The following is a 15,282-nucleotide window of genomic DNA, read 5'->3' on the forward strand; positions in this document are numbered from 1 at the left end:
TGGCCTTGCTTTCATTTTTATCTCACCGCCACTAATGTTATGGAATGATTTCTCTTAATGCATAAGCAAAAGTAGTTGTAGAGGGCTTCCCTGGTGGCTCAGTGGTTAAGAACCCACCTGCCAGTGCAGGGGACACGGGTTCGAGCCCCGGTCCAGGAAGATCCCACATGCCGCGGAGCAACTAAGCCTGTGCGCCACAGCTACTGAGCCTGCGCTCTAGAGCCCGTGTGCCACAACTGGCTGAGGCCCGCACACCTAGAGCCCGTGCTCTGCAACAAGAGAAGCCACCGCAATGAGAAGCTCCCGCACCTCAATGAAGAGTAGCCCCCGCTCGCCGTAACTAGAGAAAGCCCGCGCGTGGCAACAAAGACCCAATGCAGCCAAAAATAAATAAATTTAAAAAAAAAAAAAAAAAAAAAAGAAAAAGAAAGTAGTTGTAGGGCTGTGTAATAGATTGTGAGAGGGGTAATTAGGTGTCTGCAAAATACAGGTGAATGAATATCTGATATGCGTAAATCAGTACGTGAATAAGATGCTTTACTATGGCATTTCTTCAGACATATGGAGAATAACAGCAGTCACCGAAGCAGCATTTCTGGCTTATCCAACACCTGTAACACTTCTGTACGCCCAGGTGGGGTCTTCCAGTTGAGAAGGTGTCACCTCCCAGAACAGGCTGTGCACTGACTCACGGCTCAGTGGACCTGAGAAGCCCATTGCCGAAGATGCAGAGAGACTGGGTCGTGAGCAGGACAGCAGCGTAGCGGGGAGGGGCGGGGGCTCTCGACCCTGGACCAGAGTATCTTCTGTATCTTTGCCGCTCCTTCTAGGCTGTGGCGGGAAGAGAGAACACCCAGGCTCACGACACCTTCTAAGGGTCACCTTTCCTAGTCACTGGCTTTGGTTTGTGTTCACGGTGAGAGGTGAGAACCAGGAAGTCTCTTCAAAATGGGGCTGCTCGGGCTTCCCTGGTGGCGCAGTGGTTGAGAATCCGCCTGCCGATGCAGGAGACACGGGTTCGTGCCCCGGTCCGGGAAGATCCCACATGCCGCGGAGCGGCTGGGCCCGTGAGCCATGGCCGCTGCGCCTGCGCATCTGGAGCCTGTGCTCCGCAACGGGAGAGGCCACAGCAGTGAGAGGCCCGAATACCGCAAAAAAAAAAAAAAAAAAAAAAAAAAAATGGGGCTGCTCTGGCACGTGCCCATCCCCACCCTTTAGAAGGGCAGCCCTGGGGTTGGAATGTGCCGGAAAATAGTGTCCCGGCCCCGGGCCCACTGGGTAACTGACAAAGGAGACAAGTTCAAGGCAGGAAGAAGCAAAGGAACGGTAACGCGGGTAATAAACGTTCCCTTCCCCTCTGCTGTCTGCGCAGCTGGGTTCTGTTTTCTATCAGGGCTATAGCGCTATGGGAGCTAACCCACGTTCCAGAGCAAGCAGATTAGAGACCGGGGGGCTCTGCCTGCCCGGAGGAGAGCGGAGACCGGGGCGAGGGGGCACTCTCCCCTCTGCTGGAGCGGTGCACACGTACGCGCCGCCGCCGCCGCGTCCAGGCACCCGGGCAGAGGCCAGGGGCGCAGCTGTCCAGGCCGGGTGGGGCAGTGCCAGAGCCAATAAGAACTCATCCTTGTGGTGGCTGAAAATCCTCATTTATTATGTCATAATTAACGCAGCTAGTGATGCGGGGGCCTGCCTGGGACCCTGTGCGGGATCAGTGCTTGATCCCTTTAAGTGCTAGGAAATGGTCTGAGAGTCAATACACCCTTTTAGAAATCGAATCTGGCTGCTCGGCTGTCATTAGCGGGAACAGGAATCAGGTCATGGAGGAAGCTGACTTCACGGCGGGTTTGCATCATGGCATTTAAGGAGAAGATGGCTGAGATCCCGTATCTTTGTCATTACTGGGTTTGACATTGAACAAGACGATGATGGTGATGGTGGTGGTGCCGGGTGTGGGTGTTGTAGGTTGAAGATCTTAGAAGTGTCAACTCCACTAGATGTCAGTGTCATCCAAGGAATGACAAGAAGCAAATTAATTTTGAAATTGTAGCCACTTAGGAAACTAAATTCTCCTTGTTACCAGTTTGCATCTGTTCTTAAATATGTAAAATTTCATAGACTCTTCATCCCTGGCGATTATTGGTAGTTTTACTGGCTTAAATTGGCAAAAGCGTATTTATTGAAAAGCGTGTATTAGGAGGACAGAAGTGCCATATGCCAAACAATCCTAGTGAATAAAAATCCACGCAGGCTGGGACAGTAATGCCCAGAGGAGGGAGCATTGTCCCCCTTATTTATTAGACCCTCGTAAAGAGGTCAGAGTTAATTAAGTAGTACACACACCGTTTTTCAAATAACGTGCTTATGAATTGTATAAACTTCGGATCTGATGACCTGTAAATGTACCACTCTGGGCTCACATTCTTCAGTCCCAGATGTTTCTGTTGGCATATACAGATGTGCAGAAATAAGCAAAAATCTTAAGGAAAAATAAATCACACGCACCTTTTACAAAATAGTACAGACTTTAAAAAGCCTCTCCTGTAGTAGCAAATTATGTGTTATATTGGCGGTAGGAACGGTACTTCACCGATTAAAAAAAAAAGCTAAATTATATCCTATCTTGCTTATTTCTTTGAGAAAAAAATCATTGTTTTGAGAAAAGAAATATTCAAAGGCTATCTCCATTCACTTCCTGGTTCTGTAATATTGGCACTTAGGATTAGTGTAGTAGCCCTAATTTACAGGTGGTTCAAACGTTTTGTTAGGAAATATTTTCAAACATATAGGAATTTTAAAAAACATATGCACGTACTCACCGTGCAACTCAGCAAACACAAGCATTTTTTGGCCACTGAAGCGGTTACTTCTTCTAGAAATAACCCAATCACAATTAAACTGTGCCCCTCCAGAATACATCCCCCTGACCCCTGGTCCAGGATCGGCATTCACTTGGATTTGGTGTCTATTATCTGTATCCGTGTCTTAAACTCATTCTAGTATGTGTCCACAATTGTACGTCGCTTTGCCTGTCTTCAAGCTTTATAATCCTGGTGTCACTTACATGGTATTTTTTAAAGCTTACCATATGATGCCGACACCCCGAAACAGAGCCAAGCATACCCAGTAACCTAAGTTTGTGAAAAAGGCATAGCCCAGCTCATAGAGACGCCCTGTAAAAATAAGGCAGCAAAATTGATAGTCTAAGTAGACGTGTTTGAATGGTATTTTGTCTTCTGTAGAGGAGGGGAGCGTGGACCCTATTATGTGTGTTCCAGCAGAGCCTTCGACTTACTCATCAGTGAAAAAGGGGAAAGCAGGTTTCTGTTTAATAGTGAGGGCTCCTGTCAGCGATGCTGCCTGTCCTTGTAAGCAGGCAGCCGATAGGGTGCCCCTTCACGGCTTCTTCTATCACCTGGGGGAAAGTTAAACACTCCTCTAAAGAAGGAGATGGTCATGAGACTTACCCTAGCCTTTCTTTCCTCTGTGTTCGCTGCTTGCGGAGGCTACACGGTCAGTCTTCCGGCTCCCCCCGACCTTCTGTGATGGGTGTGATAAGCTCCCATTAGGTTTCTGCTTGTGTGTCAGGCTGGATGCCTTGCACACTCACTGCTGACCCAGGCAGCGGTACCCAGAGAGACTGCGGATCTGATGATTTCACGGAGCCATTTCAGCTGGAACGTAAGGACGCGGGTGATGCAGTCTCAGAGTTGGCAGAAACATCAGGAGACCTTACTGGGAATTTGTACATGCTGCGGTGTCTTATGTCCAACGGGTTTGTTTTAGTTTCGTTGTTGGATTTCAGTTTTATGATGTATATCACAGACCGTCGTACCAAAAGTCACTGAAAGACAGCGATACAGCAAACCCTTTTGCCTAACAAATAACCACTGGCCTGTCTTGAAATTTTAGTTTTATGACTCTCCACCAACGTGTTGGAGCCGTAGGGAATTTCTGTTGCATTTTGGCAGTGAAGTCTTATCTCAGTTTCGACCTCCTTCATCTCAGGGAGTGTGATCAAACATGGAGCTTTAGTTCATAATCCTGCCTCGTGTGGAATCTGGAAATTCTGCTCTGATGACAGAGTGGCTGTGAGGACAGATGTGCTGCCTTGAGGAAGATGTTAATTTTTTTAATGTTTGTTTTGTTAATTATTCTGGTTAATAGAGAATAATGAAGATGGATTTCCAGATTTAGAAATTTAGAACTCATAGAATTCTGAAAGTACCATTTAATGGTGTCTGTTGCTTTAAAACAATTTAGGAAGTCATCGCCATGAGCTCTGAATCTCATTTTACAAATAGTAACCTCAAATTCCAGCTTTCTTATGAACTGAGATGTAGGGAAAAGAGAATTTAAGGCTGTTACGTAGCTCTTACCACAGATTATTAATTAAAGAGTTAATTAGGGCTTCCCTGGTGGCGCAGTGGTTGAGAATCCGCCTGCCGATGCAGGAGACACGGGTTCGTGCCCTGGTCCGGGAGGATCCCACATGCCGCGGAGCAACTAAGCCCGTGAGCCATGGCCGCTGAGCCTGCGTGTCCGGAGCCTGTGCTCCGCAACGGGAGAGGCCACAACAGTGAGAGGCCCGCGTACCGCAAAAAAAAAAAAAAAAAAAAAAAAAAAGTTAATTAAAGAGAAAAGTGAGCCCGCAACTCTTAACTAAAATTCATGACAAGGAATTGATAAATCTCTATTTCTTTCCTAGCCCAAAGGTTAAACGTCATGTTTTATGTTCTTCCGCCACTTTCTACCAGTTGCTTGTTTCGTTTCCTGGTAATTCATTCCAGGCTTCTAGCATCCTAAAGAAAAAAAGCACACGGGGCCTGGCACTTAGTAGATGTTCAGTAAATAAATGTCGGCTTCTTAGCATCATCGAAGAAGCCTGTCTTCTAAGGAGCCCGTGTGCCCCTTTGCAGTCCCAGATCTGGGTTTACGTCACGGGCACTTTTCTCCCTTATGCCCTACGACATCGCCCCCTTTAATATTAAAAAAAAAAAAAAATTCAGCGGCTCCATCTCACACCCTTTAAAACTGGATTTCATTAGCTTCTCACTGCCACCCCGGACGCCACAAAGTCTGTGCATGTCATATATCATCCCAGATTTGAAAAGCACATGAAAATGTTTCTCCATTTTCAATATTGCATGAGTAACGTTCCCATTGAAAAGTAATGGAGTGGAGTTGTCACTTGTCAGCACAGTTATTAAGGAGGACGAATCTCAGATCTTTCTCTCATAATAAAATAAATCTGTCAGAAAATCATGGTGTTCACACTTGCTCATGCCACCAAGAGAGGGAGACTTAGCTGTGGTGCTCCTTCCGTGTCCCCAAGTCTCCGTGTGCTGGAGTTGTGGCTTCCGAACTGGGGTGACCACCGCCGCCCTCCCCGCCGATTGCCGGCTCCTGGGCAGGGAAACTGTTCAGGAACCTGGCAAACAAAGCCACTCATTTTCCCCCAGAGTACTGATGTTCTGCCCCGAAAGGTATTTTTCAACTTTTTTCCCTTTGTTCTTTTTTGTGGTACCTTAAACTAGTTTTAACTTCGGGTTTGCTCTTTTCTGGCTATCCAGGAGCAATCAAAAGGAACATTAATGGCACCTGGATACAAATTAAGGGTGTCCCTTTGAATTGCACAGCTGAAACGTTAATAGAATTTTTTAAATCCTTCAGATGTTAATTAAATATATACATTTATGGCGTAGGTTTCCCAAACAAGCAGCGAGGAATCCTCTCCTCCTCGGCTGGATTAACTGCAGCTTTAGGATGTGTTTTCCCGTTGGGCGTTACTTTCCTGTATGGTCCATTGGTTTCTAGTAATTGAATTTTGAACTCTACAAAAGAATTAAAAGATAATTTTGCAGTGGAAAAGTCGGAAGAAAAGTTGAGAGAACTCCCTGTAGCGTCACGGCTCGGTGGAGGTGGACGCTCCAGCAGTCTGCTCCTGGGTTGTGTGTGCGCACGTGGGTACACACATAGCTCATGCAGGGCTTCTGGGCGTGTGTTTTGCAGAAACCGTGCAGATGGAGGCTCACCTCCTCCGCGATCTGTGAACCGCGGCCCTTCCCCAAATGCTAACTTTATTTTTGCTTTGCAGTCTCGGAAAGGGAGTGACCCAGACAAAGAGAAAAAAGGCCTGGAGAGCCGGGCAGACAGCATCGGGAGCGGTCGAGCCATCCCAATCAAACAGGTACGCTGCTTCCGCTGCTTCCCCGTCCCTGTCCCTGTAGCTGGAGACACACCCCGGGTCTCTGCTCGCTGTGATGCTGGCTCGTGCGCCAAGGTTTGCTTGATGTGCTCTGTTGATGAATGTAGAAGTCACTCACTTGACATCGATTAGAAGAGGTTCCTGTGTGTATTAAAATAGGATCATTAGAATAAGAAGAGGGAAATGTGGCAACAGATCTAATGAAGTGCAGTGTGCCCGCCTGCATATGGAGTGTGTTTGGAGGCTGCAGTGGCTTCAAAGGCTGCCTTTGTAGCTCGGCTTTGATTGGGCCGCTGGCCGCCAGTCGACAGGGGTAAATCAGATCACCATACAAGAGCCCCTTGTGATCACAGGAGTACCCCGACGTGGCCCTAATTTGCTCTCGCAGGCGGACATCTGAACACTGTTTCAGGCTGGTTTGTAACAACGAGGCAATTAGTTGTGATCATCATAGCCGGTGTGTCAGCTGTGCGCTCTTGTTTGTAATTTGCTAATGAAGGAATTGTAACTTTGATTAGGTTCAGTTTCATTTAGACCTTATTATATAAGGGAACATTTACAGCTGTAATGCGGGGCCTTAATTAAACTTCCTCATTACACAACAGGACTCGAATGCAGGCGTTTGTTTTGGCCTATGTTGCTAACCTGGAATCGTTTTTCATTAGCCCAGAAGCCGGGGACCAAATTACTTTACGTCTCAAGTAGAACGGGAATTCATCGGACCTATTTGGCTGTGGTAGTTCCCAGGAAAATAGAAATAAGTGTTCAGCCCGGCACCATGACTTCTGGACATGCCATCTTTCAGTTTGTGAAAGAAGGCCAGTTGATGTAGAGTGCCTTCTGCTTCAGAGGAAGAGGAATCGGGGGGCAGGATAACAGCTTTGCCTCTTTTCCGGGTACTGAGACAGTGTCACCAGTCCTGTGGGAACTCGCGTTGTCACTGGCCACCCTTGAAAAGGGCTGGAGCCTTTCCACACTTCAGTTTAATCCATTTGACACAGTAGGAATACAGCTTTCGCTGGGGGGCCGGGCAGTTTCTGCACGGAGGTGTGGGGGAGGGACAGGGTGGATCGGGTCCCCGTGTCACCGGTGAGACCAGAGCGGGAAGTCCACGAGGTTTTCTTGAGACGTGTTCAGACGCTGAGCAGCCAATGTGGGCTGGCGCGGAGAGCCACAAAGAAAAGTCCTTTTCCCTCCTCTTTGCCGTCGTCCCCCCCCTTTTTTTTTTTTTTTTGACTTTTGTATTTAGAAAAAAATTTATTGAAGTATAGTTGACTTACAATGCTGTGTTTAATTTCTGCTGTACAGCAAAGTGATTCAGTTATACATATATATATTCTCTTTCGTATTCTTTTCCATTACGGTTTATCGCAGGAGTTTGAATATTGTTCCCTGGGCTATACAGTAGGACCTGTTGTTGTTGTTTTTTATCCATCCTGTATACAATAGTTTGCCTCTGCTGACCCCAAACTCCCAGTCCATCCCTCCCCCATCCCCGCCCCCCTTGGCAACCACAAGTCTGTTCTCTGTGTCTGTGAGTCTGTTTCTGAAGGCTCTTAAACAACTTCTTTGCTGTAGAGATGCAAGCACACGGTTGCTTATTCTTTGTGCGTTTATTTATAAACCTAACTCTCCACATAAGGTAACTTTAATGTATAATTTTCATTCCGTTGATGCTGTTTCAAGTAGAATTAGAAAAAGCATTCAGCTCTTTTCCTCTCACTTAAAATATTCGTCCCGCGACATTTTCTTTTGGGAATATTAGAACTCAATACTAGACTGTTGCCTTAAGTCACATGTCCTGTGGGTTCGGGTGGGAGCGTTGGCCTCCACGCCAGCCAGGCAGACCCCCGGGCTCCTCTGTGGAGGCGCTCGCCTTACAAGGCCAGGCTTTCAGTATGGGTGCCGATGGGGCTTGACCGTGCGTCGTGAAGTCTGTATTATCCACTCCTTGGAAGCCTTCAGTTGTGTAGGTTCCAGATAATCCAGTCGAACCCTAAATCACGGTCTGGTTTTCTGGAGAATCGTGACACAGGCAGTGCACGTAGCTCGTGTCCCTCATAGCTGCCCCCCACGTGTGGCCACAGACCAGACGCCCCCCGGAGACCTCACCTGGCCTGTCCGCGTCCCCTGGACTCTATGCCCGGCCTCAGACTCCTCATCTGTGAAATGGGCTCTGGACGATAGCAGGTCCCTTGGGACGCTGGGATGTGGAGATGCCAGAGAGAATTTTTAGATTTTCCAACAAAACCGGATTTTCGGATCACGCTTGCTCAGGACACTGTCGTCGGAGCCTTGGCCGTGGGTCACACGGACCGACGTGGGTTTGCACACACTGCCGTACAGATTTATCTGTATTTTTATAAAGGAACCGAGACCGTTAGAGGTAGTCTAAATTCCTAACCCTCCCAGCGGTGACTTCAACCGGTAGAGATGAAGCAAGAGGATTACAGAGGACGGAGCCCAGTGGGGCAGCACCTGCCGGAATGTTCCAGACACCACAGACCCGGAACAACTAACTGACCGCTTAGTATTCGTTACGCTGTTTTCATCGAGCATATCACTGAACCCTCAACACTGCGCGGTTCAGGTAGCTGTGTTATCCTTATTTTTAAATTAAACCTGCGTCGGGTAGGCTTTCCAGACCAGGCGTCTTCAGAAGCCGAGGGGCCAGGATTCGGCCCCCGGCCCCCGTATCCCCACGCCCGTGTGCCGTACGCTGCCTGTTGGCGAAAAGCCTTCAGAAAGCTGAGGAAGCGAAGTCACGTGTTTTGAATTAAACATGTGACCCCTGACCTCAGGCGGAGACACCTCCTGCTTGCCGAGAGGAACCTTCTGAGATGCGCCGGCGGCAGCGTGCTTCTCCAGGGACACGGGTCCTCGCGCATCTGTCCGGGGCTGCACGGGGTCCCTTCGCCCTGTCCCGATGGCCTGCCCTTCCCACCAGCGGCCGAGCACTTGTCTCCACACTCAGCCCGCGTTCAGGGCTTGGTCTGTATGTTGGGGGCCTGAACCCCAGCTCATGGGCCCTTTTGCCTAACGACAGAGAAGTTGTCCTGAGCCTCAGGGACCTGCCGGAGGGGCTGGGCTTGGGGACGGGCCAGGATTCGTGATCACCCCAGGGTCTGTCTTCCCCTCCACACAGGAGTCTTGTCCGGGGCGGTTTAGGGCACGGGTGAGGCCATCTGCAACACGCTCTGCAGCCTGACTCGTGTTTTTACGGATCAAACACGTTCCGGTGGGTAATTTTAACCTTGTTTGGCTCACGCTTTACAGCTCGCCCGTTCGTTGTGAGACGGAGGCTTCTTCCCCCAGCGTGGGAGCTGCCCGTGCACGGCAGGCAGTGGTCATCTCTTCCCTCCTTCCCCAGTGAAAGCTTTCTCGTCAAGGATATGACTTATTTTCTGCAAAGTAACTTCATTTCTTGAGGTGGACCTGGGCCCCCCCTTACCTTTTTTGTCCTTTCTGAGGTCTTAGTGGGGATTTGGTTCAAAGAGTTCTGCTTCTCCGTCTCCTTCCTCCTCCTCCTCCTCCTCCTCCTCCAAAAGGTCTATCCGGATAAAAATTAAAAAGCAAAGCAAGAAAAAGAAAAGGCCAGAGGCCTGGCTCGGCAGCGAGTGGGCTTGTCACGCATTAATTTTTCACCGCTGTGGAGGGCCGCACATGCATAATCGCTTGATGGTGGCGGGAGTTGGGGAAGCTCCTGTGGTGTCATTTGCATAAATCTTGTTAAGTCACTGGCAGTTAATGAAGTACAAATGAGCCCGGAGAAGGTGACATGCAAATCGTGGGTGGCAGATGGGAGGTCTGTTTGGGGGACGGCAGCTGTGTGCTCTTTCTTCTTTCTTTCCCTTCCGCATTTTCTCATCTCTATATTATGGTCCAGATACCCAGCCTCAGCCTGGCCTCTCCCTTCCCGGGCCTCGTCCTGCCCCCGTGTTCTCGCCGCCCAGACCTCAGGGCCTCGTCGCCTCGCACCTCGTAACTGACACTAGAGTGTGAACGTTTGAATTTTTTAAATCTTGGTCAGTTTCTCTTGTCTTGCTTACACAATTGAAAATACCTGTACGTGTATTTTATTTGTGAAGCCAAACAAGAAACAAGCAAACGCCTCCCTCAATGTTGTCTCATGGGATTTCCAAGAAAGAGAAAGAGTGAAAAGTACGGTCTGCTTTATTACGCTTCTGTCTGGGGGTCCGTCCTTCCCCCCTTCAGACAGACTGACTGATGGTGTTTGTCCGGCTGTTAACACCCACCCCACGTTCACAGCCGGGCCCTAAGGGGCGGGCATTCCCGGTTAGGCAGCAGGGGAGATGCCAGAAGAGCACGGCGCCTGCCTGTAAATCCGGCCGCAACGAAGAGCCCTCGCTGTCCCTGTGGACCCCCTCAGCAGGGCCCGCACGGGCCTGTCAGGCACGGCTGGGGCGCCGCTTGCCTGGTGGCTTGCTTCTTAAAGATTTAAGTGCCGGCAGGACTCACAGCCAGCTTTTAGAGATTCATGGGCAAAGCACTGCATCCGCTTGCTTCCTGCTTTCGGAAGTCTTCTGTGTATTTCGTCCACTGGTTGCTATTTTGAGAGAAACAAGTCTCCGTTGACCTTGAAGAAAGGCAGGCAGAGAGGTGTGTGCGGGGACCCGAGCTGTGACAGGCACTCAGGGGCCACCCGTTCCGTTTGGCTCTTCCTCTGCCTGGTCCAGCCCACCAGGCACACCTTCTCGGAACTTGGGCCTGAGGTGCTGCTGGAGACCCGGCTCAGCTGTTGAATTCTGGGATGCTCCAGGGAAACACCAAACGCCAAGTGTCTTCGTGTGACTTTTTTGTTTTTTCACCTGAGTAGTTGGAAGCATTTTGTTTTATTTATTTTATTTTTTAGATTTTATTGGAGTGTAGTTGATTTACAATGTTGTGTTAGTGTCAGGTGTACCGCAAAGTGGTTCAGTTATACATATACATATATTCATTCTTTTTTAGATTCTTTTCTCCTGTAGGTCATCACAGAATATTGAGTCGAATTCCCTGTGCTGTACAGCAGGGCCTTGTTGGTTTCATGTGACTTTTTTTTTTTTTTTTTTTTTGCGGTAACGCGGGTCTCTCACTGCTGTGGCCTCTCATGTTGCGGAGCACGGGCTCCGGACGCGCAGGCCTGGCGGCCGTGGCTCACGGGCCCAGCAGCTCCGCGGCATGTGGGATCCTCCCGGACCGGGGCACGAACCCGCGTCCCCTGCATCGGCAGGCGGACTCTCAACCACTGAGCCACCAGGGAAGCCCCCATGTGACTTTTTTTAAGGTCTTAATTTTGACCTTGAACCCTGATGGACTTTGGCCACCTCTGGGGCAGACAGCCAGCCAGTGACAGCAGGGCCTTTTCTGCAGCCACTGAAGCCACGGGAAAGCCCTTCCCAGGGCATCAGAGGCAGAGCAGCCTGGGTAGCACTGTCCTCAGCGCTCTGCCATCACCTGTGAGCCGTTTTGAAGCCATACATGTGTTTGATTCTCAGTTGAGTAGAAAGTAGCAATTGTCAGTTAAGCGAAAGCATCCTCTGGAGTGAGTCCCCTCAGCCAGCCTGTTGCAGGCGCTGACCTGCGTGGCCTGGTACCTGGGGTCGCCCCGGGAGCGGGGAGGTGGGTGGATGGTGTGGCATCCGCAGGAGAAAAGGCACCCGACGCCGCTCACTCGCAGCATCTCCGGAAAGTTCGACACCGTCCACAGCCGGGTGGTTGGCCGCCCAGCCGTCGTCTGCTTTCCTGGAGGAAACAAGATGGGTGACGGGGCCGCAACTTTAGAGAGACTGGCAGGGAGAGAGAGGGACGGCCGTGCCCTCGTCCCAGGATGCGGGGAGAACTCACCCCGTGGCGCCGCGTCCCCAAGGGGTCCTGTTTACTCCGTGACCACAGAGGGGCCGTGAGCGCCAGCATCCTGAGACCCTGCTCAGCCACGTGGCGGGACAGTCTGTGGGGCGCCCACGGGGGCCCCGCCAGCCCCCCAGAAGCTGGGAATTTACTGACACAGACCCGGTGCTCTGAAAGCTAACTTACCTCACTTGGGTGCGCAGGGCCCTGCGAGGGTTGCATCCGACCTGGTTCACGACAGACTCAGCCAATTACGATTATTAATGTAATAGGTGGGGGGGGGGGGGTCATGCACGCTTTTCGTTTGACCCCTCAGATATCACCGTGTCATTGGCAGCCTCGGCACACTTTGGAACATCTGGATGCCTGCGTTGGAATTTCCCGTCATCCACCTTAGATAAGTAGGGCAGAGCCCCTGACTCTTTGGCCAATGTAAGTGGATGGCAGTATATGGTCTGTACAAAATGCTCAAACTGCTGAAATAAATGACATGACGACTGAAATCCACAATTTAGATATAAATCTGCAGAGCAATTTAACCTAATCCTTCCCTTGGTCAGGAGGGCTGCAGGAGGGTGATACAAAGTAATATACAATGAAGCACTTTACACACTGTAAACTAGCCTGCAGATATAATGTTATTTCCAAGACTGGAAGTTCGTTTTATGACAGAGGGTGTCCTCTGTGTATCCATAATCCAGGAGCTGGGGTGATGATACCTGATGTGGTGATTCATTTCACCTAAAGGTTGTTTATTTTCTTTAAAAGTTCAACCGTGCTGATGAAAACCCAATTCCCTGTGGGCTCAGAAAGATGAACTCACATACAAAGAGAGGGAAGTTGCTCAAAGCTAAGTTTCTCCAAGCTTGTGGATGAATCGATAAGATACTCGGTTTGGGCATTATTTCTTACCAGACTCAATTGGCCTGTAACTATCATACACTCATCCTGTGTGGACACGCCCCGGGGACTCTGTCAGGGGCTTGGGGAGACAGAAGATAGATGCCTGCCACCCAGGCTGGCCTCAGACTTGCAGGGAGGCCCCTACCCCTGCCCTCCAGTACTGGTGGGTGGGCGCCGCAGTGGAGGTGTGTTGAAAGGGCCCTGTACCCCTGGAGGAACGGTGGATCCCCCTTGGCTGGGAAGGTGGGGGTGAGGACCAGGGGGTCAATCCCTTGGACTTGGAGGTATAAGCAGGCAGTCGTCAGAGGCGGAGGGGGCAGGATGAGCGCAGAGAGGGAGGGGCGCGTGAGGAGGGGCGGCTGGGACGGCCGGGGCGCCCCGTTGCCGAGGGCTCGGACGGCCCTGCGGAGGGGTGTTGGCGTCCGTTTCTCTGCCTCGGCTGTGGGGAGTCACGACTCGTCCTCACTGAGCGACAGCTTGAGGGTGGGAGACTTCTGGGTGCGTGGAGCTCGGGGCTCCAGGCCCCCCCGGGACAGAGCGCCTGCAGGCTGTGTCCCCGAGGCCTGGCCAGAGCAGCCTCTACTCCTCAGAGGGCCTGGCACTGCTGTTCTTCCTGGTCGGAGGGCTTCCTCCCCCTTTTGCTCCTTTATCCCCGTAGTGTTTCTGACACTGGACGATTATAGTCTGTCAGTTCTAGTGGTGAACGACGTTTACTGGCTGTTTCCTGAGTGCCAGGAGCTGTGCTAGAGCTTCACAGTGTCATGCCTTTGAACCATGAAGTAGTAAATATGAAGGTGCCCGTCCGCTGGGGCTGCCGTCACAAAGTCCCACAGCCTGGGAGGCTTAAACAACAGAAGCTTATTTCTCGCAGCTCTGGAGACTAGAAGTCCGAGATCCAGGTGCCAGCAGGGTTGATTTCTGCTGGGGACTCTTCCTGGCCTGCTGAGTCTTCCTCTTCTGATAAGGGCACCAGTCGTGTTGGATTTGGGGCCCACCCTTATGACCGCAGTTAACCTTAATAACCTCTTTAAAGTCCCTATCTTTAAATAAGGTCACATTGGGGTTTATAGCTTCACGCTGTGAATTTTGGGGGGACACAGTTCAGCCCGTAGCACACGGCTAGTTAGTGGCAGTGCTGGGACGGGAGCTCCAGTCTCTGTGACCCTACGAGCCATCTGAAACGATCTCTCCATCTACACGTTCTTCTGCCTTAGGCCTTCCTAGGATTACAAGGTGAGGCCACTTTATTCCTGTCCGTATGTTTGAGAATCGGAAGAACCTTTTTTAGGAGGCTCCGTGTACTAGTTAGAAAACACGTGGTATTTGAAATATTCTGATTTAAGTATTTGAACTTAAATTCTCCTAATTTGCAGTAAACTTATCATTTGAAGTAAGACTGTTGTAGGAATACTTCCTTCTACGAAGCCTGTAGCTCCCTCTCTAGGCAGGGCATTTTATGACTGTTAAGGCTAGCTTGGATTTCGTTCTTTGTGAATATGAAGTTTGAAAGAAGCGAGCACCTCACTTTCTGTCAGGAAGAATCATACGGGCTGTCAGAGCGTCATGTTTTGCGTCCATCAGCTGATGAATGGATAAAGAAGATGTGGTATGTATATACACTAGAATACTTATTCAGCCTTAAAAAAAGAATGAAATAATGCCATTTGCAGCAACCATGGATGGACCTACAGATTATCATGCTAAGCGAAGTAAGTCAGACAGAGAGAGACAGACATCATGATATCACTTATATGTGGAATCTAAAAAAAAAATGATACAAATGAACTTACTTACAAAACAGAAATAGACCCACAGACATAGAAAACAAACTTATGGTTACCAAAGGGGAAAGAAGGGGAAGGGATAAATTAGGAGTCTGGGATTAACATATACACACTACTATATATAAAACAGATAACCAACAAGGACCTACTGTATAGCACAGGGAAGTATATTCAATATCTTGTAATAATGTAAAAGAACGTGAAAACGAAAAAAATATATATATATATATATATAACTGAATCACTTTGCGATATACCCGAAACACTGTAAATCAGCTATACCTCAGTTTTTAAAAATGTCATGTTTTGGGCTTCCCTGGTGGCGCAGTGGTTGAGAATCCGCCTGCCGATGCAGGAGACACGGGTTCGTGCCCTGGTCCGGGAAGATCCCACATGCCGCGGAGCAACTAAGCCCGTGAGCCATGGCCGCTGAGCCTGTGCGTCCGGAGCCTGTGCTCCGCAACGGGAGAGGCCACAACAGTGAGAGGCCCGCATACCACAAAAAATAAATAAATAAAAAAATAAAAATGTCATGTTTTG

General features: G+C 49.7%; 1 protein-coding gene across 14 annotated transcripts in view; it reads left to right on the top strand.

Moving 5' to 3' along the window:
* AGAP1 (ArfGAP with GTPase domain, ankyrin repeat and PH domain 1) overlaps window positions 1–15,282 on the top strand; it is a 568,640-nt gene that overhangs the window by 277,297 nt on the left and 276,061 nt on the right. For all 14 annotated transcript variants that reach the window (XM_067027214.1, XM_059055294.2, XM_067027207.1 and 11 more), the window contains one exon: window positions 6,095–6,187. In XM_067027214.1, coding sequence (XP_066883315.1) covers window positions 6,095–6,187 — 93 coding nt within the window. The remainder of the gene's footprint in view (window positions 1–6,094; window positions 6,188–15,282) is intronic.

This window comes from Kogia breviceps, chromosome 2, assembly GCF_026419965.1.
Source record: "Kogia breviceps isolate mKogBre1 chromosome 2, mKogBre1 haplotype 1, whole genome shotgun sequence".
Lineage (NCBI taxonomy): Eukaryota > Metazoa > Chordata > Mammalia > Artiodactyla > Physeteridae > Kogia > Kogia breviceps.